This window comes from Phyllobates terribilis, unplaced genomic scaffold (genome assembly GCF_046119375.1).
Source record: "Phyllobates terribilis strain yellow unplaced genomic scaffold, ASM4611937v1 Scaffold_12__6_contigs__length_324123572, whole genome shotgun sequence".
Classification (NCBI taxonomy): Eukaryota; Metazoa; Chordata; class Amphibia; order Anura; family Dendrobatidae; genus Phyllobates; species Phyllobates terribilis.
In genome coordinates, this window is record NW_027362772.1 from 265,445,491 (window position 1) to 265,467,876 (window position 22,386).

Sequence of the window (22,386 nt, forward strand, 5' to 3'; positions counted from 1 at the left end):
TACCGATAAGGACTAATTCTATTTTCTCAATACGCCTTCCACGACAGCATTGGAGGAATACCAACGATATTTTATTAGGGAGGGACAATAGTTTGTAGGACTTTCCTACCAAAGGCTAAGTGCCTAATGGACGATAAGTCTAATCTATAATGTTTAGAAAATGTGTGAAGGGAAGACCATGTAGCAGCACGGTGGCGCAGTGGTTAGCACTGCAGCCTTGCATCATTGGGGTCCTGGGTTCAAATCTCACCAAGGACAACATCTGCAAGGAGTTTGTATGTTCTCCCAGTGTTTGCGTGGGTTTCCTCCGGTTTCCTCCCACACTCCAAAGACTGATAGGGAATCTAGATTGTGAGCCCCGGTGAGGACAGCGACAATGTATGTAAAGCGCTGCGGAATATGTTAGCGCTATATAAAAATAAAGATTATTATGTAGCTGCCCTGCAAATTTGCTCTGTAGAAGCACCCGCTCTTTCGGCCCAAGAAGTTGATGTGGATCTGGTAGAGTGAGCTTTTAAGGCGATCGGTGGATCCAACTATTGATTGACGTAGGCTTCCTCGATCGCTTTCTTAATCCAGTTTGCTATAGTGGATTTAGCTGCCTTCCTTCCCCTGTTATGCCCTGAGAGTTGTATGAATAGATTTTCATCCAATCTCAAAGACTGTCTGTTGCAGATAAATAATAAAGAACAACTCTGCGGACATCTAAGAGATGGAACTCTGCTTCCTTTGAATTAGAAGGCTTCTGGCAGAAGGAGGGAAGGATGACCTCCTGGGAACGATGGAAATCTGTAACAACCTTTGGGAGAAAGGAAGGGTCCAAACGAAGAGTAATTCTATCTTCAGTCACAGTCATGTAAGTTTCTCTGATGGAGAGAGCTTGCAATTCTTCTACTCACCGTGCTGAAGTGATGGCTACTAAAAAGGCAGTCTTATGAGAGTCTGTATTGTGCTGGAGGATAGAGGCTCGAAGGGAGAGAGGGTTAGACCCCGGATCACCACATTAAGATCCCAGGATGGGACATGGGATAGTGTTTTTTTTTTTTTGTTTGTTTTTTTGTGAAGTCTGAGTGCCGAAGTTATGAATCTTTTGATCCATCTGTGAGAAGCCAAATCTTGGTCGAATATGGAACTTAAGGCTGAAATCTGCACCTTGAGTGTACTAGGTTTGAGACCCAACTCCCAATCCATTCTGTAAAAAATCAAGGATCCGAGCAATGTTGGGGTGTGAGGTGCCAGGAATATCCGGGGAATACCATGATAGGAATTTTTCCCATATTTTGCCGTATATAGCATTGGTTACTGGTTTCCTACTTTGTTGAAGAGTTCTTATAACCTTTTCAGAGAGACCTTTTGGATTTTAAGACCTCAGCTTCAGTAACCAGGCTGCAAGGTTTAGCCACTGAGGATTTGGGTAAAATAGAGGACTTTGTGAGAGAAGGTTGATGACGGTGGAAGTATCACGGGACCGTCCAGGCAAAGTTCTGTGATGGCGCCGAACCAAGGTCTTTTGGGCCCCGAGGGGCCACTAGAATTGTTGCCACCCTCTCTAACCTGACTTTCTGGATAGTTCTTGCTATCAGTGGAATTGGAGGAAACGCATAGACCAGTTTGAAATGCTAATGCATCTAGATTCATGGCATTGTCTCTTGTGTCCAGTGAAAAGAAGAGGAAGTTTTGCGTTTAGGCGACTGGCAAAGAGATCTACTTCGGGGAGACCCCACTTTGCTACCAGTGACTAGAATATTTGAGGATTCAAGCTCCACTCTCCTGGCTGAATGACTTCCCTGCTTAGAAAGTCTGCTTGAATGTTGTTTGAGCCTTTCAGGTGAATTGCCGAAATTGACAGGAGATGTTGTTCTGCCCAGGAAAATATTCGACTTGTGATTAGTTTCAGGCTGTCTACCCTCGTACCTCCCTGATGACGAAGGAAGGCGACTGTAGTCACATTGCCCGAGAGTATCTTGATGTGAGTACCCTGGATTAGGTTGACTGCTGCTCTGAGCGTTTTTTCTACTGCCTTCTGCTCCCTGAAGTTGGCGGATCTGGCACTGATCTCGGGACTCCATCTGCCTTGAAAAGGAGTCTGGGCCACCATGGCACCCCATCCTCGTATACTGGCGTCGGTAGTCACTGTGATTAGAAGGTCCTGGGTCCAAGAAATCCCCCTCCGAAGATTTTGGGTGCTTAACCACCAAGAAAGGGAAGCTTTTACCTGGCCAGGAGTCCTGGTCCGTTTGTTTAAAGAGTCCCTTTGTCTGTTCCATGATTTTAGGATATGATCCCGGAGAGACCTTGAGTGGGCCTGAGCCCATGATACTGACTGGATACAGGCCGTCATTGACCCCAATACAGACATTGCCGTTCTCAATGTTGGATTCTTCTGGTGTCTGAAATTTGAGATCTTGGTTCTGAGAGCTGTTTGATGCTCCAATGAAAGAAAGGACATTTGTCTGTTGGAGTCCAGTAAGACACCAAGGAACTTCCTCCTCGACGAAGGAAGGAGTTCCGCCTTTCCCAGGTTCGGAACCCAACCTAATGAGCGGAGGGTTTTTAGGGTTATGGAGACTTGAAGATTGAGAATCCCCATCAAAGTGGCGACTATCAGCATGTCGTCCTGGTATGGAATTATGCAGACACCTTCTTTTCGGATGAGTGAAATGACTTCCGCCATAATCTTCGTAAACACCCGAAGAGATGCCGAAGGGCAGTACGTTGTACTGGTAGTGTTCTGTTATGTTGTCCCTGGAAATCTTTAAGTTCAGGAACTTCCTGTGGGTCGGATGGATCGGCACGTGGAAGTATGCATCTTTTAGGTCTATGGTTGCCATGACATAATCCTTCCCTATTAGAGGAATAGTTGACCTTATGGACTCCATCTTGAATCGCTTGTATTTGATGTGATGGTTTAGGGATTTCAGGTTTATTATTATGATGCGTGGGATGCCTGACTGTTTCTTTATTAGGAAAATTTTTGAGTAGTGCCCTGTACCCTCCTGGCCATGGGGGACCGGAGACACTGCTCCGGACTTTAGCAGGTTTTGTAAACCGACAGAGAGCAATTCCCAAGTCCCCCGAGAGGGAAGGGACGTGACCCTCAGGACCCGAGGGGGGGCGACTCTCAAATTCCAATAGAAGACACACCCCCCCCCCCCCCCCCCTTGATAATATTGAGGATCCACTGGCAGGAATAAATTGCCTGCCACTGGGGGAAGAAATCCGAGAGATGCCCCACTACACGGCACAAGTCATTGCTTGTCCTGCTGGTGGTGCTGTTGCTGGGGAACAAGGATGTTACGACCCCTGCCGCCCTTAGGATAGCTCTAGCGACCAGACTTTCCCTTTCCCCTATATTGCGAGGGGTGACTCTGGGAAGGTCGAAAGGGACGTTTTTTAGGTTGTTTCTGTTCAGGAAGGGTTTTCTTCCTATCCGAGGCTTTCTCCAGGATATCATCCAGTGCTGGCCCGAATAAATATTTTCCCTTGACATGGAATGGAACAGTTTAATCTTAGAGGTGACATCCCCACTCCATGTTTTGAGCCACAGTGCACGGCGGGCAGTATTGGATAGGACAGCTGCCCTAGCCGCGATCCGGACTGACTCAGCCGAGGCGTCGGCTAAGAAGCCTGTGGCTTTTTGAAGGCGAGGGATGGATTCTAGCAGGTCTGCCCTGGAGGTGCCCTGAGACAGATGTTCCTCTAGTTGGGCCAGCCACTTGAAGAGGGATCGGGCCACACAAGTCGATGAAATATTCATCTTGAGAGAGGCAGAAGAGGTTTCCCATGGTTTTTTTAAGGACACTTTCCATTTTTCGGTCTAATGGATCCTTCAATTGGGATGAATCCTCAAAGGGAAGTGAGTGTTTTACTCACTACCCTTGTCACCTGGATATGTTCACCTTAGGGATGTCCCAATCAAATTCCTCACCTTCCAACGGAAATCTATGCTTTAATTCCGAAGGGGTGGTGAGACTATTTTCTGGGGATTCCCATTCCTGTTGGATGAGATCTCTAATGACCTCATGAACAGGAAACCCAGTCTGCTTTTTTGATCTAAGGCCCCTAAACATTTCATCTTGAACTGAACAGGGGACCTAGACTTCCTCCAGCCCAATAGTGCCTCTAACTGCGTCCAGTAATTCTTCCAAGTTGTCCGAGGGGAAAAATAGTATCTTCCGGTTTCAACTTTTTTGGCAGGCCCTAAGGATGCTATTTCATCCAAATCATCAGAGGCAGAGCTACTAACATCAATAGAGACTACATCTGAGTCTAACTCTTGGATCTTCCTCTTCTTAGGGGGAGATGGCCTGGAGGAGGAGTGGACAGGCAGCGCAGCAAAAGAGGCTTGGACCACCTGTTTAACTAGAGATCTAAGTTCCTCAATTACAGAAGGATTTTCTTCTTTAATTATTCTATCTGTACAGGGCCGGCACAATTTCTTCTTTATAAGATGACCACTTTTTAGCGCAGATGCCACATCTACGGGGCTGGTCTTTATCCTTCTTAGAAGCGAGGGCCTTGTCTTCCTAAGAAAGAGAAGGGGACCCATGTAACTAGAAGGAGGGGAGATCTAGTGTCATCTAAAGGAGAGGCTAAGATAACCCCTTAGTGACCACCCAGGTACTACTCACTATAGCCGAGGGCATGCTGGGCTCTGCAGATGCAGGGATACTGGATCTGTCACCTTACATGGTGGAGATAGCCTTACCTTTGGCGGGTTTTTATAGGGGGAAAAAACAGTGCCTCCCAGCAAGGAACCTCAGTCCCCTCCCCCTTCTGGTCACTTTGAGGGCCACTCCAATTCGATATGGGCCTTGCCGGCCCTGGGACGCGCTCAATCAGCATCCCGGCATGGAGCACACAGGCCGGAAGCAAGACCTGCGCTGACGTCCCTTCCGGAGCAGGCCCCTGGCATGAAAACCACCCGGCTTGCTTTACCCTCTATGGGGCGCAGGAAGCCCGAAACGGTCCCAATGGGAGCAGCATGGAGGGAGGAGGGAGCGCCCCGACCGACCACTGCCCGGCAAGTATAGCCTCATACAATGCTGCCTGCCGGCCCGATGGCACTGCAGGACCTCTCCATGCCCCAAGGGGGACAGGAAAACACTGGGGATTGATGGTGGGGAGGGGCTTTTAACCTCTGTGTTCCTGTCCCCCGATAGGGCGTGGACAACATCCTCAAATGCTGTCGAGGAAGGCGTATTGAGAAAATAATTATTTTTATTATATTATATTCTATTATATTTTTACAATCAAAATTATTAGATAATATTATAACAATATATATTTTTAGTATGTATGTTCAAAACAATAAAAATTATTTTAAGTTTTGGTTTATATTCCTGCTGTTTTGGTGTTCAGGTATTGTTTTTGATTGCTTTTCATTGCATATAATTGGGGAGGTAGGCGAAGTGCAGCCAAAATAAAAACTAAATTTGCCAGAAGGTAGTCTAAAGGTGTCTGCTCACCTGTCCATGTTCTGCACATTTGGAAACACTGGTGTAGGTATTTGGTAGGGTTACCATAATACTCTAGTTGCACCAAAATGGCACAGGATGGGAAAAAAACACCGTCCTCCAGTGCGCTGCCAGCAGTCAGAAGTGTCCAGATAAAGTAAGGTGCATTAAATATTCATTCCAGGATGATGCGTTTTTGGAGAACAGTTTGTTCTAATTTGGAGAACATAATGTTTTTAAAGCTTAATTGTCCTGGAATGAATTTGATGCACCTTACTTTACCTGGACCTTGCTGACTGCTGGCAGCGCTTCTTTTGCAAGTTTGTTTCCAAATATTTTCTGCTGCGTGTTAATGACATTGACATTTTAAGTCTCTAAACCGCAGCTATCGGAGAAAGCTCTAGTTGCTACCGTTACAGGCATATGCCGGCTGTGCTTGATCGCCTCCTAGCCCTGCACAGTAGACCCTGTAGGAATCATGTAATGAAAATGTAAATCACCGGTCGTTAAGGGGTTAATATCATGACACTACTAAGTGATTGTAAACTAGAGCTTCGATTTGAAGAAACCTGTGGAGCCTGAGCGCTTCTTTCCACCCCCTCCCCCACCCCACTGTTTTCTGTACCCAGAAGATTTGCATATTTTTCAGAAACTAGGAAACCTCCATTAAATGTGTAAATGTCAGTTTCTGATACTATGGGAGAGATTATTAGGCAAGGGCTTCTTGAAAGTCATATTTTTTTTTTCCTTGTGGCTCCATTGCTGGAATTTGCAGCAAATGATTTGCGCCCCACTTGTTAAGTTTTGCTGCATCTTTAAATATTAAGTTGCAAAAAAAATAAACAATTTTAAAAAGTTTTAGGAGTTGTATTTTGTAAATCTTTGGCAAAGTGGGAGCCAATGTGGCGAGAGAAATGGCAAAGTTTTTGTGATGTAATGACCTGTGGCAACTTTATAACGCAAAAAAAAAACTATCATAAAGGGGGAAATGGTCTTTTGCACCAATTTATCAATATTATTCATCTGCTGGGAAATCCTGCTGAAGGTTTGTCCACAACATAGATTTTAAAGATCTAGGTCATCAATATCCACTCGGTGGGAGTCCAAGAACCTAGCAGCCCCCAACAATCAGCTGTTACCACCTCCGGGATGTCAGCGGTTTACGGCGCTGCTCTATACTAGGGACTAAAAGATCCTCCGTACGTTGTTTACATGCAGCCGCTGATCGGCGGAGGTGCCAGTTGTCGGACCCCCATGAATCTAATATTCATGAACTATCCAGAGGATGGGTCATCTATATCAAAGTCATGGCCAGCTCCTTGACCAGAAGCCACCCATACATACTAGATTTATCAGTGAATTCTGCCCATATCTTGGGTGAACGTTGAGTGCCAGGGCACCTCAGGGGCGGACATATCATCATGGACAGGGGTCCAAGAGGTAAGCTGGCCACTACTACCTCCAAGAAGGTGGCTTCGTGCATTATGTTGAACTATAGGGCTGCAAAGGGCCCATATACTGTTCTTGCTCAGCATCCTTCTTCTATCTATGCCCACTACTGGAGCACACTTTGGTGCCCACTATCTGGGGAAACCTGATCTGATTGATTTGGACTTTCAACCCATTTGATTACACAAGACAGGTGGTACCAAAGGTAAAGGCTCGTCCCAGTCTTCTTAGAATTAAATGAGCCATCAGCTGATTTCTAGAAGCAAGTTTGCAGAGTAGTTGGAGGACGTTGCCAAGTTGGTAGTTCCTCCTGAAAATAAATAAATTGACAACTTATAAATGGGTTGTGTCCCCAAACTCTGGCGTATGTCGGGGTATGCAAGGATACATCCTATTTACTGGATGAATTACAGAGTAACATCATAATGTAAATGCTCTAGACCAACATAATGCAAATGCTCTGGAATGTATTTATTTTTTAATGTAATTTTATGTCTTGAGAGCTGACTCCTCTTTAAAGGTTGTGACTTTTGTTATCTCATTACAAGTTTATTTTTATTTTTTTCAATTAATAGTCTTCAACTGAAGCTAGCCAATAATTGCCCATGTTTGTGTACAGTGACATGCACTTTTTTTTTGTTTTTATTTTTTTTTCTTTGTGCAAGAATCATCCCCGCTAACATGATGATCTTTCCTGGGGCTCTCCACTTGGCTTTAGACCATACTATGAGGTTTGAGGTCCTGGATAGTTTCCACTAACCTCATGGCTCTTGGGACCCACCGAAACCCCCTCAGCTGTGGACCTGCTAAATACAGCACACAGAGGTTTTATTTCTGCCTCGCTTTCTCTGATGTGCAAGCGGCGAAAATAACCCTGGCACAGCATCAAAGAGGCACGAGCCCCATCAAGGGCTAAATTCTGCCCGGACACGCTGCCGGCACCCAAAATAGCCTGGCGTTAATTAGCCGCGGTGTTATATCATCCTGCAGGGCCCGGTACAGCCTGGCAGGGTGACAAGGCTGGAGCATGACACGGGTCACTGTGATGTGACTCTGCTTTCTATTTATCCATCTGTGTGTCTGCAGGGCGGACATGTCCATAGTGGCGTGATGAAGAGCGCGAACATATTCAGTTACCCGGCCACAGACATTATTGTTACAGCTCTACACAATGTACTGGCCTGAGCATGCAAGACGTATCCTGTTCCTTCGCTTTGTGGTGTAATCCGGCTGCAACTGGGCTGAGCCGAGGCTCGCCGATGTGTCCGGATTATTTATTTTCAATTTTTTTTTAGTATAACTATTTTCAGCCTCTTGAACATAAGAGCTAAAATAAATTAAGATATGAATAAATGTAAAATTAATAAATATAATCTAACTATAAAAAATACAAAAATGTATTAAAAATATATTATGAAGGCACAAACAAGAAGATTCTGCTTTTTAAAGGGGTTTTCCATTATGATTTAACTAAAACCTGTTTGGCTTTGGGGTTGTACTATTATATTTACTATTTTAATTTTATTTATATTTTGTCATTATATTTTTTAAGTTTTTTTTATTATTTATTCAGACCGAATGAGAAGACTACAGATGCTAATTGGCTGCAATAACAATCCCACTACCCCTATAATTTGGCATTTGATGATGCAGAAAGTTTGGAACTTTATTTTGCAACATAGAGATATAAAATACAGTTCTAATCTTCAAGAAAAAAAAAAAACTTCTGTGGCCCCCAGATTCCTGGCATGGGTCACATGCCATCTCTTCAAGCAAGGGACACATCCGTAGCGCCATAGAGTAGCCGCGCGAGATCAGTGGAAGTCTAGCTTTTAGCTTGATCTAAAACAGTGAACTAACACTTTAAAGTGAACCTGTCACCAGATTTTGCAGTATAAATTGTTTATATCTGAGAATATCTATATGAGAATGGTAACCCCCTTCACCCCCCCCCCCTCCCTCCCTTTTTAAGGAGTTTTGCAAAGTAGAGACAACAGATTAAGGAATACTATTAGGAAAAAACCCTGTAGCTGATTTTTTTATTTTTTGCATTTTTATTTATTTCAATATGTAAACGTGTGGTTTTTCTATGACTGCTAGATTGTCAAATATTCGGAATTATCGATAATTATATCAAGTTCCCATGGCAGACTAAAGGAACTTTCCAGTGTCTACACATGGTTTCTTTGATATATCTGTTCCAGTAAAGCATGGTGGTAAGTGGGATCACCATTGCCTCCACCATGTCTCCCATGGGGTTTGTCACCAAGCTTTTCAGTCTCCATGAAGTGGGGTCTGATTTAATTAAAAAAAATAAAATAAAAATTGTCATAGGGCAAATAAGCACAGCATTAGAAAATAAATATTACATAAATATATCAAATACAAAATGTTGACCCTAAACGTGATAAACTTTGACGGATAAGACACTCTAGCTGGTGGACTACATCTACAACAAAGCCCATCCTATCAATTTGTTGGCCACTTTATACTGTATCTGCTAACCTAGCCATAAAAAGGGGAGTTTTCAGTTAATTAAAAGTTGGCGACCCCTTAAACCAAAGCACAAAATTGTCTCCTTTAGTGTGCTAGGATGAAATGTGTTCCAAAAATGTGGTGTTCTAGTTAAACCTTTGGGGCTTGGGCAGCTCGAGCAACGTGGCTTTGTAATAGTCTTCAAGGACGTCCTATTGGGTTTCTTACTTTTAAATACTCTGATGAAAGAACCGGCTCACAACCTGACAACCTGTGCCACATACAGGCAGGAACATCATGGCAAAGAAGTCAGTTGTCGGATATTATTGGACAGGTCCAAAACTTTCGCATGGCCGCAACTCCCATATTTCAGTTGGGTCAGATCTAATTTCTATAAGGGTCTCCCTACTCTCTCCCAGTAACTGTCTGTCCGGACTGAAGAATCAAACATGTTGGATTTCCAAAGCCTCCATCCATTTCACCTGTAGGAAATGAGCGTCTGCCACAGTAGTGTGGCGCCAGCTTAATCCTCCCTTCCTGTTGTGGTCTAAGGGGTAACCTTTCTCCTTGTGCAGAGTGCAAAGCCTGGCATGTAAAAGTGAGGAGACTTAAACACCATGCATGCTCCTCTGGGAAATTTTAAATATGGAAATTGTCTCTTCGGAGAGGAAGAGGACTATAACGTTAGCTACACCTATTGGAAGCAGCGATCCTAAATGAGCATGCATGGCATAGAAGTCTCCTCACTCTGACATGCCAGGCTTGGCACTTTCCTGTAGGAGAAACATTACCCCTTAGATCCCAGTCCAGAGCCTCTCACTTACCCAAATAAAATCTCGTACTTTGCACTGATGCGGGGCAACACCCCCGAAACAGTGTGTCTGCAAATTGGGATTCTGGTTTGGCTTTGATCCCAAGCCATATTGCAAGACTCGTTAAAGGGTCGATATTGGCTTTTAGGATCGGTGTTTCCAATCGGTCGCGTTAGAGTGTTAGTCCTCTCCCTATTGAAATAAACATGCACGCTCAGCCAACCCTAGTTTACATGTTTATAGTAGGCAGACAGTTATCTGGAGTGTATAGGGAGCTTTAAAGGGGTGATATTACACTTGCTTTTCCAACGCTTTCTGCACAGAGCTGGCATCAGGAATTCTCGTGGGTGGTTCAGGACAGTGTGAACGCTCCAAAACATGAGGAAATGTATCTTCCTGCTGGCTTAGACCTAAAGCAATCCATTATTATATTTGGTAGGGGATGCATTGTGCAGAGTCAACATGGTCCAGGCTTGAAACGGCACAAGTGGAGGGTTTGGGGGATTTAGAAGGCTCCACTTTAAAAAAAAAAAAAAAGTGTGTGAGAGAGATTTTATTATAATTTTTGTATAATGTAAATTAGCAAGATATAATAACCAGGTAAGAACTGAGATATAAGAGTTAAGCTTCAGCATATTGTCCACCTGACCACTGGAGATCTGCGTAGGATGAGCTTTTAGAGCTTATGCTTTTTTTTCTTAGTACATGCTGGCAGAAAAGATGCTAAATTTACACTTTTTTTTTATGGAGTGAAGTTTACTTGACAAACTTTATTATTGTATTTTATATTTGCTTTTTTTGCAATAATTTCTGATCTCTTGCCATTAACAGCCCCTTATGAGAACACACATAGTTCAAGATGCCATTTGCGCATACGATTTGAGCAGGTGTTTAAGACTGTTGTCTGTATACCTTGACCAGAGTGGTGCTCCTTTTTTCCCCCACAGCACCCAGGTTCCATGTCTGTCCCGCAATACTCCACCACCTGCAAAGTCTCAAGTTCCTACTGTGCGGTGTTCACATTATGTTTAAAGCACCACGCCAGCACTTTTTCCAGCACTGGAGTTGTTACTAATCTAAGTTTCCTGTCCCTAGTTTTATACTTACCAGCTGTCGTCTTAAGCTCTTCCCAGTGCTGCTCCAGCCCCGCGCCACCATCCGGAGACTGACCGGAAGTCCGAGGTAACCGTCACGAGCTCTCAGTTGAAAGCTTCATTCTGGCTCTCATAGATTTCCATTAAGTTATGACTTCCGGATCGCTTAGCAAACACTGGCGCGATCTTTCAAGTTACGACTAGAGATGAGCAAACCCAAACGTAAAAGTTCGGTGTTTGTATCGGGTGGTCAATGTCAAACACTGACTTTTCCAGGAAGTCTGATTTAATGTTTGGAGTTCCGCGGGATAGCATTTTCCAGCTTCAAAGTTTGGGTCCCTATTGTTTCCTGTGGGGTTCTGGTTCAAGTCCACTTACAGTTCTGGTACTCGAACCGAACTTTAGACTATAGTTCGGGTTGGGGACCGGAACTCTTACTTTCACGGGTCCGTTCATCCGTAGTCACAACCTGTAGAAGACCAACTAGAGCTACGCCGATAAAAGATGAAGACTGTGGCTGGTGAGTATAAGACTAGACGCAGGCAACTTGGATTAGTAGCACCACTTTAAGACCTTAGTGCTTTAAGCGACTTGTGTGGTGCGATACATGGCAACATTGGATGCAACCGCTTCCTATGGTGTCGCGTTGCGACATGCTACAAAGCAGAGTCGCGTATATTTCCAAACATGTTGGCTTTTTCTTCTTCTGGTCACAAGTCACTCGCTACACGCAACTAGACTACTTTTATTTACCGTAAGTCAGAGTTCTAAAATAGTTTCCCAAATGTTTGTCCTGCAGTCTTTCAGAGAATTGCTGTCGCCCGACATGCCGCCGTGTAGCCCCACAGCCTTGGAGCTCGTTCTAACAGCTTATAAATCAGACTGTTATCCGATTTATTTTTATTTTGTTGACTTAATGTTCTATTTGGCATTCTCCCCGAGGTCTGTTCTTCTGCAGAAAAAAGTCGTAGAAACTGAAATCTTCAAGTACAGATGGAAAATAACCATTTTCGCTGACGCTCGTTACCTGATCAATAGATTCTGTAAAGGTCACAACAGGAACCCTCAGACTTGTATGTGTCCCGTCAGCATGTTCTCTCTGCGGCGGATCATGTAGTTCTTATTTGACTTTTCTCCAGTTGAGTGAATGTTGATTATTCATTACAGAACATATCAGGGGAATTTATCTAGACCGACTAGTCCTGGCCAAAAGTCCGCTGGAATAAGATGTGCAGATTTTATTTACAGGTGTATTTGGGTTCCTTTTATAAATTTGGCACATCTTTCTGCCACAAACCAGAATTTTCCCCAGCTATGAGCAGATGTACAATTCCACTATTTCATGCTAATTTCTGGAGTAAATCTTTTGGGTTGCGGTCGGCCCTGACCATGATGCCCTCTGAAGTCACACCTAATTTTTCAAAAGGGTTCGGGACGTGTCAAAAAGTTGCAAAATTTTTGCAGATTGTGAGCAAATTTCTTTCTCCAGAATAAACTCTGAGCTTATTGCCTAACCATAGAATCCCAGAATGTTAGAGTTGGAGGGGACCTCCAGGGTCATCGTGTCCAACCCCCTGCTCAATGCAGGAGTCACTAAACCATCTCAGATAGATGTCTGTCCAGCCTCTGTTTGAAGACGTCCATTGAAGGAGAACTCGCCACCTCTATTGGGCCGCCTGTTCCACTCATTGATCACCCTCACTGTCAAAAAGTTTTTTCTAATATCTAATCTGTATCTTCTCCTTTCAGTTTCATCCCATTGCTTCTCGTGTTTCCATGTGCAAATGAGAATAAGGATGATCCCTCTACACTGTGACATCCTTTCAGATATTTGTAGACCGCTATTAAGTCTCCTCTTTGCCTTCTTTTTTACAAGCTGAAAATTCCCAGATACTTTACCCGTTCCTCGTAGGACATAGTTTGCAGTCTGCTCACCAGCTCTTCTCTGAACTTGATCCAGTTTTTCGATGTCGTGTGTTTTTTTTTTTTTTTTTTTTTTTTTTTTAAATTGTGGTGCCCAGAACATTTTCTATAAGTTGATTGATTTTCCTGTACGCTTCTTTCATTATGAAAACATTAATTTTGGGGGCGTTTGTATATTTCTCATATACTATAAAACGCAGAGGGGGGAGACTAGAAAGCCTAAAAGGGCGATCACAAGAGTCCATTCATAGTGAACAAAATGGAAAACTTTATTAGTAAAATTCATGCAGGTACAGGGGACAAGTGTACACGATCACATGTGAAAGACACGAACACAAAGGAGTGCCCATGTATACTTGCATGTATCCGATTACCGATATCAAGGTTATAGGTCTCTCATCATCATGTAAACCTGGATGAGATGGCACCTGCCATGTCAAAATGAATAAGACTACACCTATTACTCTAATGTAAGATATACCTGGAGTGAATGCCAACCACTGCTGGGACTCCAACCTGTGCGCGTCCCACGACGCGCGTTTCGGCATGAGGCTTTATCACTACTCTGATATTGGTAAGCAGATACTCCTCCTTTGTGTGCGTGTCTTTCGCATGGGACGGTACAGGGGACAAATGTACATGATTACACTTACCTGCATGACTTTTACTAATAAAGTTTTCTATTTTGTTCACTATGGATGGACTCTGGTGATCATCTTTAGGCTTTCTAGCCTCCCCCTCTGCATTATGTAGGATGATTTGTCCGTATTGATAGTCCTATAGTTAGCAGTGACATGGATAAAGTAAAGGTGTACCTCTGTACTTAGCTTATACTGCTCTGTTCTGTAAGCCACTCTCATCATATAGTATAAAATGCATATTTTTTTAATTTATTTTTTTGTTTTGTTTTGTCTTGCCAGATGGTTTCACCCAAACATCAATGGATTAGAAGCTGAAACTCTTCTCCTAACACATGGGGTACATGGAAGTTTTTTGGCACGGCCAAGCAAGAGCAACCCTGGTGACTTCACGCTGTCTGTCAGGTAAATAAATGTGTCTTCATCCAATATAAGGACGTCTGCAAGTTTGAAAAGCACTGTAAAAACTTAAAGTGCATGTATTATGTCTGTACAGGCGTTTGTGCCCCGGCTAGAGAAATGGAGGAGTAGTGCTTGCTTCCTTGGTGGTCTAGGATAGTGATGGACAGGTGCATGATTCCTGCCACTTGTGCACATGAATTGGCAGATGCAGTGGTTGGGTCGGGCATCAAAAGTGGAGCACGTGGTGTGGGGGGGGGGGGGGTTTGTTTTGTTTTTGTGTTTTTTAGTTTATTTCCTCTTCATAATTAGTATTAGTATTTTTGTATTAAATTTTTTATTGGTATTATAATAATTTATATGATAGATTATGTAATGAAATTAAATGCTAAATGTTTGTTTATATAATATGTATTTAATTTTTAGAAATTGCATAATTATTTGATTATATAATTGTATATGTGAGAATAAATTTATAATTAGAAATTAAATTGATATTATATAATATAAATTATGATTCTAATACTAAAAAATAAATCTTAAATATATATGAGAATATATAAAATATTAGCATTATAATCTATATATGAACCTATAAATTATTCTAATCTATATATATTTTAGAATTATAATTATCTAAATAGATATCATATAAATTTAGAATATTAAAATTATAATTTATGAATTATTAAATAATATAAAAAGAATACAAATTTTCAGTGCTTTATTTGCCTTAAAATACAATTATGAAGTCCTCCTTTGGTTTTTAGTGTTGCCCTTTTATACACTGGTGCAGATAACCACATCCCTGTATACATACGTGTTAGATAGGAAATCAATTATTGTGCAGGTGTGCTGCGTACATTGACCACCTACCCTGTCTGCAGCTTGTGGGTATGGACATGGTCCTAACCAGATCTTGGAGAAGTTGCTTAGTTCAGCACTCAGAGACGCAGCCATAATCTGTCTCCTAAAATACATGCAGCGTCATGCCCCCAGACTGACTTGGCGACATGTGAACTTCCCAACCGAACAGATAAGTTTCTAGATGGAGAACTTCTCACCGCGCTGGAAAGATCCCCCCAGATCGGCCCAAGGAGCCTTGTCTGCCGCAGTGGGCTCGCGTAGAGGTCCTCGCTCGGCTCCTTACGTGTGATCTTCCTCTTATTTATGTCTTCTGATTGTTTATACATTTATTAGGTCTGGACCTGTTATAGATAGTTTATATTTTACACGAACAAGTTGTTACTTTTAGGGATTTCTTCCAACCCACACAGGAAGCGGCTTGTAAAGGATTTCTGTGATGCCGAAATAAGAGTTTCCCAATTTTTAACCAGTTTAAGAGCAGATGTAATGGATTTGCTTTTGGCCATGAATATCTGATCCATGGGGGTCGCTCTCTGCATCCCCACCATCTGCTTTTTGTAGGGTCCGCAGCGCTCCATTTATTTGCACCAGTGATTAATTCTAATAGGACAAGTGATCGATTCCTGCCACCCGTGCCAGATGCATTGGGGTGCAGGACAGAAGAGGGCCCCTTGCTCTGGAGGTTCACTTGGGCCCCATTTTCCTTTTGGGCCCCTTTGCACCAATGGTATGTTCCCCCCCCCCCCCCTCCCACTTCAGGTATTGGAACTAGAGCAGATAAGGGGGTTATATTCAGTCTGCAAATTGCCATCAACTCTATAAGCATTCTGGCAGCATTATAGGTGCTGGGCTATTCCCTCACTTCCCAGCATGCATTGCTTCTGCTACTGTATAAAAATGAAATCAAGTTTAATAGTTTCTACAGCTAATAATTTTCTGAAAATCCTTTTGTATAATATACAACCAAGATTTATATCTTTTCTCGCTAGAATATGTCTTAAGCTTTTTCATTTTTTTTTTGCAGAGGCAGTGCATGCTTGGAAATGAGAATAGTCTAGCACCTATAATGCTGCTGTATGTATGTATGTATGTGTGTATATATATATATATATATATATATATATATATATATATATATATATATATATATATATATATATATATATATATATATATATATATATATATATATATATATATATATATATATATATATATATATATATATTATTAAAATATATATATATATATATTTATTAAAATATATATATATATATATTTATTAAAATATATATATATATATATTTATTAAAATATATATATATATATATATTATTTTTATTTAGATGGAGATATATAGATCTATACCTTGATCGCATGCATCCATCCATCATTATAGGTACTGGACTACCCCTTCGTTTCCCAGCTTGTATTTCTTCTGCCACTGTATTAAAATGAAATAAAGTTTTAAAGTGAATCTACAGCCAATTAATATCTGAAAATACTCGTATATAAAACATTCTGCCAGCATTATAGGTGCTGGACTATTACTTCATTTCCCAGCATGCATTGCCTCTCCCACTGTATTAAAAAAAAAAAAAAAAAAAAATCAAGCTAAAGATAAAGATTATATACTAAGTTTTTTTTTTTTGTATATTAGAGTATTTTCAGAAAAATTTTGGCTGTAGAGCCCCCCCCTTTTTTTTAAACTTTATTTCATTTTTATAGAGTTTAAAGAGACAGTGCATGCTGTGAAGTGAGGGAATACTTCAGCACTTATAATGTTGATAGCAAATAATATACGGAGTCAGGACAGTGCCTATACATTCTAGATTGGTTTACACCAGAACTGTCTTTCTGTGTTGTGAGGAATAAAGGTAACGAGATCGTGCATTTTACTCTGATTTTGGAAAAATGTCAGCTTTATGATCTTTTTTTTGTGTAGGAGATTAGAATTAAAAATTGTACTTCACGTGACAGATTTTGTGTTGCATGTGGGATGTTGCTGGAACGAGGGCACAGGTAGCGGGGGGAAGTCGTATGTAGATCTTTCGTTGATAAATTTCCACTCCGTTATGCAAACAAAACCGTTTTGTGCCGTCTTGAGTGTGTTTATGTGGGTGGTTTTCCTGTGTCGGTTAATACTTGAAGTATGCAGCGTTTAACCATTTCTTTGTAAACTCTGCAAATTAGAATAAACCAGGACGTTACATAGGTTTTCCCAGATCTGCGACTGAAAGGTTGGAAAGAAACCTCTTGTGTAAATCAGGATTTTTTTTTTGTCGAATTGTTACATTTATTCTCTTCCTTTTATGAGCTGTAGATCTTTCTCCAGAACACAACTCCTGATGTTTGCATCGGCCGCTAGGTATTATATTATTTTAGACTCCTGCCTGCTGTTCTTCACATTAACGTTCCAAACAATAGACTGACGTAAATCCGATTTGTTTGTGTAGAAGCATAAACTTGGGCATGCTCTAATCTGGGCAAAGCTCCTTGTGAAGAGAGGCAGAGGAGGTGAGCTGTGACCTGACCTGTTGTCTATGATGGATCCTGTATCTTCTACTAAGGTGTTGTCACACACAGGAATTTCATTGAAATGAGACTGCTGAAAAGTCCTCTGTACAGGACAGTAAGTGTGACTTTACAGTAGCATAAGGCAAGTTTCAACAAATTTTGTTTTTTTTTCTTTTTTAATAAAATACATTTAAAGTTTCACTACTGGACACCCACTTCTTAAAAGCTAAATTCCCCACATTTAAATACATAAAAAAAATCTATCTATATATTTAAAAAAATCTAGATGTATATTAAAATAAATATAGATTTATATTTAAAAAAAAAAAAAATAGTATAAATATCTGAGTCATTTTGGAAAACAGGCACAGATGTGATTTTTCAGGGCATGTTAGCCATTGGCTAATGGCTGGAAAGGTATGTTCCAGCACCTATAGTGCTGGCAGAATGCAGCTTTCAGCAAACTACCCACGTAGCATGATTGGCAAGTTACAGAAAAGAATTATCGAGACATCTTTGTAAGTAGATCAGTATGCGCGGTTAAGAGTTTTTCCTTGTTGAGGGGGATAAGGGCAGAAAGAGGTTTTGGTTTAAGGGACAGGTACATTTTTACAAACTTTTATCAGAATTTTTTTTGCGACTGTAACCTTCTTCAGAAATTAATGTGCAATATTAAAATTGACCTGTTTATTGTGATACTTCATGGTATCCATCCACGTCAGCCTGTAAAGACCTGTAGTCCCCAAGTGTTTCTGTAGGAACTTGCTTCAGGAAGATGAACTGAAGGTCACCCAGGTGCTTCTGACCATTCATGGTTGCATAGTCCAGGACCCGGCCATACGTAAAGCCTTATCAGTTTTCCGCATTCTTGCTAAATAAAAACTGCTGAAAGTCAAACTTTTTTACTTTTTGTCTAGTAGTGACTGGAAGAAATATCTCATCGTAGCTTTGGCCACACATTGCACCTATAGGGGCTTTTCTGGCCTCCCGTTGTAAATATTAATATGTAGTTGGACCCCCCCCTGCAGATATAACGGCTCCCACTCTTCTGGGAAGGATTTTTACTAGATTTTAGAGGTTTCTGTTTGAATTTTTGCCCCTTCATCTAGAAGAGATTTTATGAGGTCAGACCCTGATGTTGGAGGAAAGGCCGGGCTCACAATCTCCATTATAACCCATCCCAGAGGTGATGGATGGGGCTGAGGTTCGGGTTCTATGTGGCTGCTTATGTTCTTCTACATTAAACCCACCCCCCCCCCCCATGTTTGTATGGAGCTTGGGCACAGTCATGGGGAACAGAAAAGGGCGAACCCAAAACTGTTCCCACAAAGCTGAAGCTACAATTGTCCACAATGTCTTGTGCTGAAGATGATTTCCCTTTAATGGAACTAAGAGGCCGCGGCCGCCCCCTGATAACAAGCCCAGAGCATTATCCTCCTCCACCATCTGTACAGCGGCACAATACAGTCCTGGAATCACCAAACCCAGACTCCTCCATCAGACGCAGTAAGAGAAGTGTGATCCGTCACTGCACAGAACACGTCTCCTCCAGGGTCCAGTGGGGGCGGCTTTACACCACTCCATCCGACGCTCGGCATTGTGCTTGGTGATGTACGGCTGCATGCAGCTGCTCGGCCGTGAAACTCCTGGCGGGGGCGCAGTGTTTGTACTGATACCAGAGGAGGTCTGGACTCTGCAGTTATGGGGTCAGTAGAGCGGTGGTGACTTTTCTGCCCTCTGCTCCTCAGCACTCGGCCCCCCGCTCTGTAACATTACAGGGTCTCCACTTCGTGACTGAATTGCTGCGGTTCCTTCCACTTGTCAACAATATCTCTCGCAGGTGATGGGGAAGATCGAGGGGAAAGAAATGTCATGAACGGACTTGTTACCACTGTGGATCCTATTACAGGACCGCACTGGTATCAGTGAGCTCCGCACCACCAGCCGTTCTGTCACATGTTAGGAAAGGCAGACGACATGGCAGGGGACCAGAGGTTATACACTGGGGGGGGGGGGGGGGGGCAATGGAGCCAGAGGTTATACACTGGGGGGGGGCAATGGAGCCAGAGGTTATACACTGGGGGGGGGGGGCAATGGAGCCAGAGGTTATACACTGGGGGGGGGGGGCAATGGAGCCAGAGGTTATACACTGGGGGGGGGGGGCAATGGAGCCAGAGGTTATACACTGGGGGGGGGGGGCAATGGAGCCAGAGGTTATACACTGGGGGGGGGGGGGCAATGGAGCCAGAGGTTATACACTGGGGGGGGGGCAATGGAGCCAGAGGTTATACACTGGGGGGGGGGGGCAATGGAGCCAGAGGTTATACACTGGGGGGGGGCAATGGAGCCAGAGGTTATACACTGGGGGGGGGCAATGGGGCCAGAGGTTATACACTGGGGGGGGGCAATGGGGCCAGAGGTTATACACTGGGGGGGGGGGGGGCAATGGGGCCAGAGGTTATACACTGGGGGGGGGGGGGGCAATGGGGCCAGAGGTTATACACTGGGGGGGGGGGGGGCAATGGGGCCAGAGGTTATACACTGGGGGGGGGGGGGGCAATGGAGCCAGAGGTTATACACTGGGGGGGGGGCAATCCAGCCAGAGGTTATACACTGGGGGGGGGGGGCAATCCAGCCAGAGGTTATACACTGGGGGGGGGGGGCAATCCAGCCAGAGGTTATACACTGGGGGGGGGGGGCAATGGAGCCAGAGGTTATGCAATGGGGCCAGAGGTTATACACTGGGGGGGGGGGGCAATCCAGCCAGAGGTTATACACTGGGGGGGGGGGGGCAATGGAGCCAGAGGTTATACACTGGTGGGGGGGCAATGGGGCCAGAGGTTATACACTTGGGGGGGGGCAATGGGGCCAGAGGTTATACACTGGGGGGGGGGGGGGCAATGGAGCCAGAGGTTATACACTGGTGGGGGGGCAATGGGGCCAGAGGTTATACACTGGGGGGGGGCAAAGGGGCCAGAGGTTATACACTACACTGGGGGGGGGGGGGCAATGGAGCCAGAGGTTATACACTGGGGGGGGGGGGGGCAATGGAGCCAGAGGTTATACACTGGGGGGGGGGGGGGGCAATGGAGCCAGAGGTTATACACTGGGGGGGGGGCAATGGAGCCAGAGGTTATACACTGGGGGGGGGGGCAATGGAGCCAGAGGTTATACACTGGGGGGGGGCAATGGAGCCAGAGGTTATACACTGGGGGGGGGCAATGGGGCCAGAGGTTATACACTGGGGGGGGGGGGGGGGCAATGGGGCCAGAGGTTATACACTGGGGGGGGGGGGGCAATGGGGCCAGAGGTTATACACTGGGGGGGGGGGGGGCAATGGAGCCAGAGGTTATACACTGGGGGGGGGGCAATGGAGCCAGAGGTTATACACTGGGGGGGGGGCAATCCAGCCAGAGGTTATACACTGGGGGGGGGGGGCAATCCAGCCAGAGGTTATACACTGGGGGGGGGGGCAATGGAGCCAGAGGTTATACACTGGTGGGGGGGGGCAATGGGGCCAGAGGTTATGCAATGGGGCCAGAGGTTATACACTGGGGGGGGGGCAATCCAGCCAGAGGTTATACACTGGGGGGGGGGGCAATGGAGCCAGAGGTTATACACTGGTGGGGGGGCAATGGGGCCAGAGGTTATACACTTGGGGGGGGGCAATGGGGCCAGAGGTTATACACTGGGGGGGGGGGGGCAATGGAGCCAGAGGTTATACACTGGTGGGGGGGCAATGGGGCCAGAGGTTATACACTGGGGGGGGGCAAAGGGGCCAGAGGTTATACACTACACTGGGGGGGGGGGGCAAAGGGGCCAGAGGTTATACACTACACTGGGGGGGGGGGGCAAAGGGGCCAGAGGTTATACACTACACTGGGGGGGGCAATGGACCCAGAGGTTATACATTAGGGGGGGGGGGGGCAATGGACCCAGAGGTTATACACTGGGGGGGGGGCAATGGACCCAGAGGTTATACACTGGGGGGGGGGCAATCCAGCCAGAGGTTATACACTGGGGGGGGGGCAATCCAGCCAGAGGTTATACACTGGGGGGGGGCAATCCAGCCAGAGGTTATACACTGGGGGGGGGGGCAATGGAGCCAGAGGTTATACACTGGTGGGGGGGGGCAATGGGGCCAGAGGTTATACACTGGGGGGGGGGGGGCAATCCAGCCAGAGGTTATACACTGGGGGGGGGGGGGGCAATGGAGCCAGAGGTTATACACTGGGGGGGGGGCAATGGGGCCAGAGGTTATACACTTGGGGGGGGGCAATGGGGCCAGAGGTTATGCATTGGGGCCAGAGGTTATACACTGGGGGGGGGGGCAATGGGGCCAGAGGTTATACACTGGGGGGGGGGGCAATGGGGCCAGAGGTTATACACTGGGGGGGGGGCAATGGGGCCAGAGGTTACACAGTGGGGGGGGGCAATGGAGCCAGAGGTTATACACTGGTGGGGGGGCAATGGGGCCAGAGGTTATACACTGGGGGGGGGCAAAGGGGCCAGAGGTTATACACTACACTGGGGGGGGGGGGGCAAAGGGGCCAGAGGTTATACACTACACTGGGGGGGGCAATGGGGCCAGAGGTTATACATTAGGGGGGGGGGGCAATGGACCCAGAGGTTATACACTGGGGGGGGGGGGGGGGCAATGGACCCAGAGGTTATACACTGGGGGGGGGGGGGGGGGGGGCAATGGACCCAGAGGTTATACACTGGGGGGGGGGGGGAGGTGGGCAATGGACCCAGA

The 22,386-nt window shown here is 44.8% G+C and overlaps 1 protein-coding gene across 1 annotated transcript in view; it reads left to right on the plus strand.

Moving 5' to 3' along the window:
- Window positions 1-22,386, plus strand: part of LOC141172588 (tyrosine-protein phosphatase non-receptor type 11-like) — a 103,444-nt gene that overhangs the window by 25,307 nt on the left and 55,751 nt on the right. Inside the window, exon 2 of the mRNA XM_073656971.1 lies at window positions 14,130-14,252. Within this exon, the coding sequence (XP_073513072.1) occupies window positions 14,130-14,252 (123 nt within the window). The remainder of the gene's footprint in view (window positions 1-14,129; window positions 14,253-22,386) is intronic.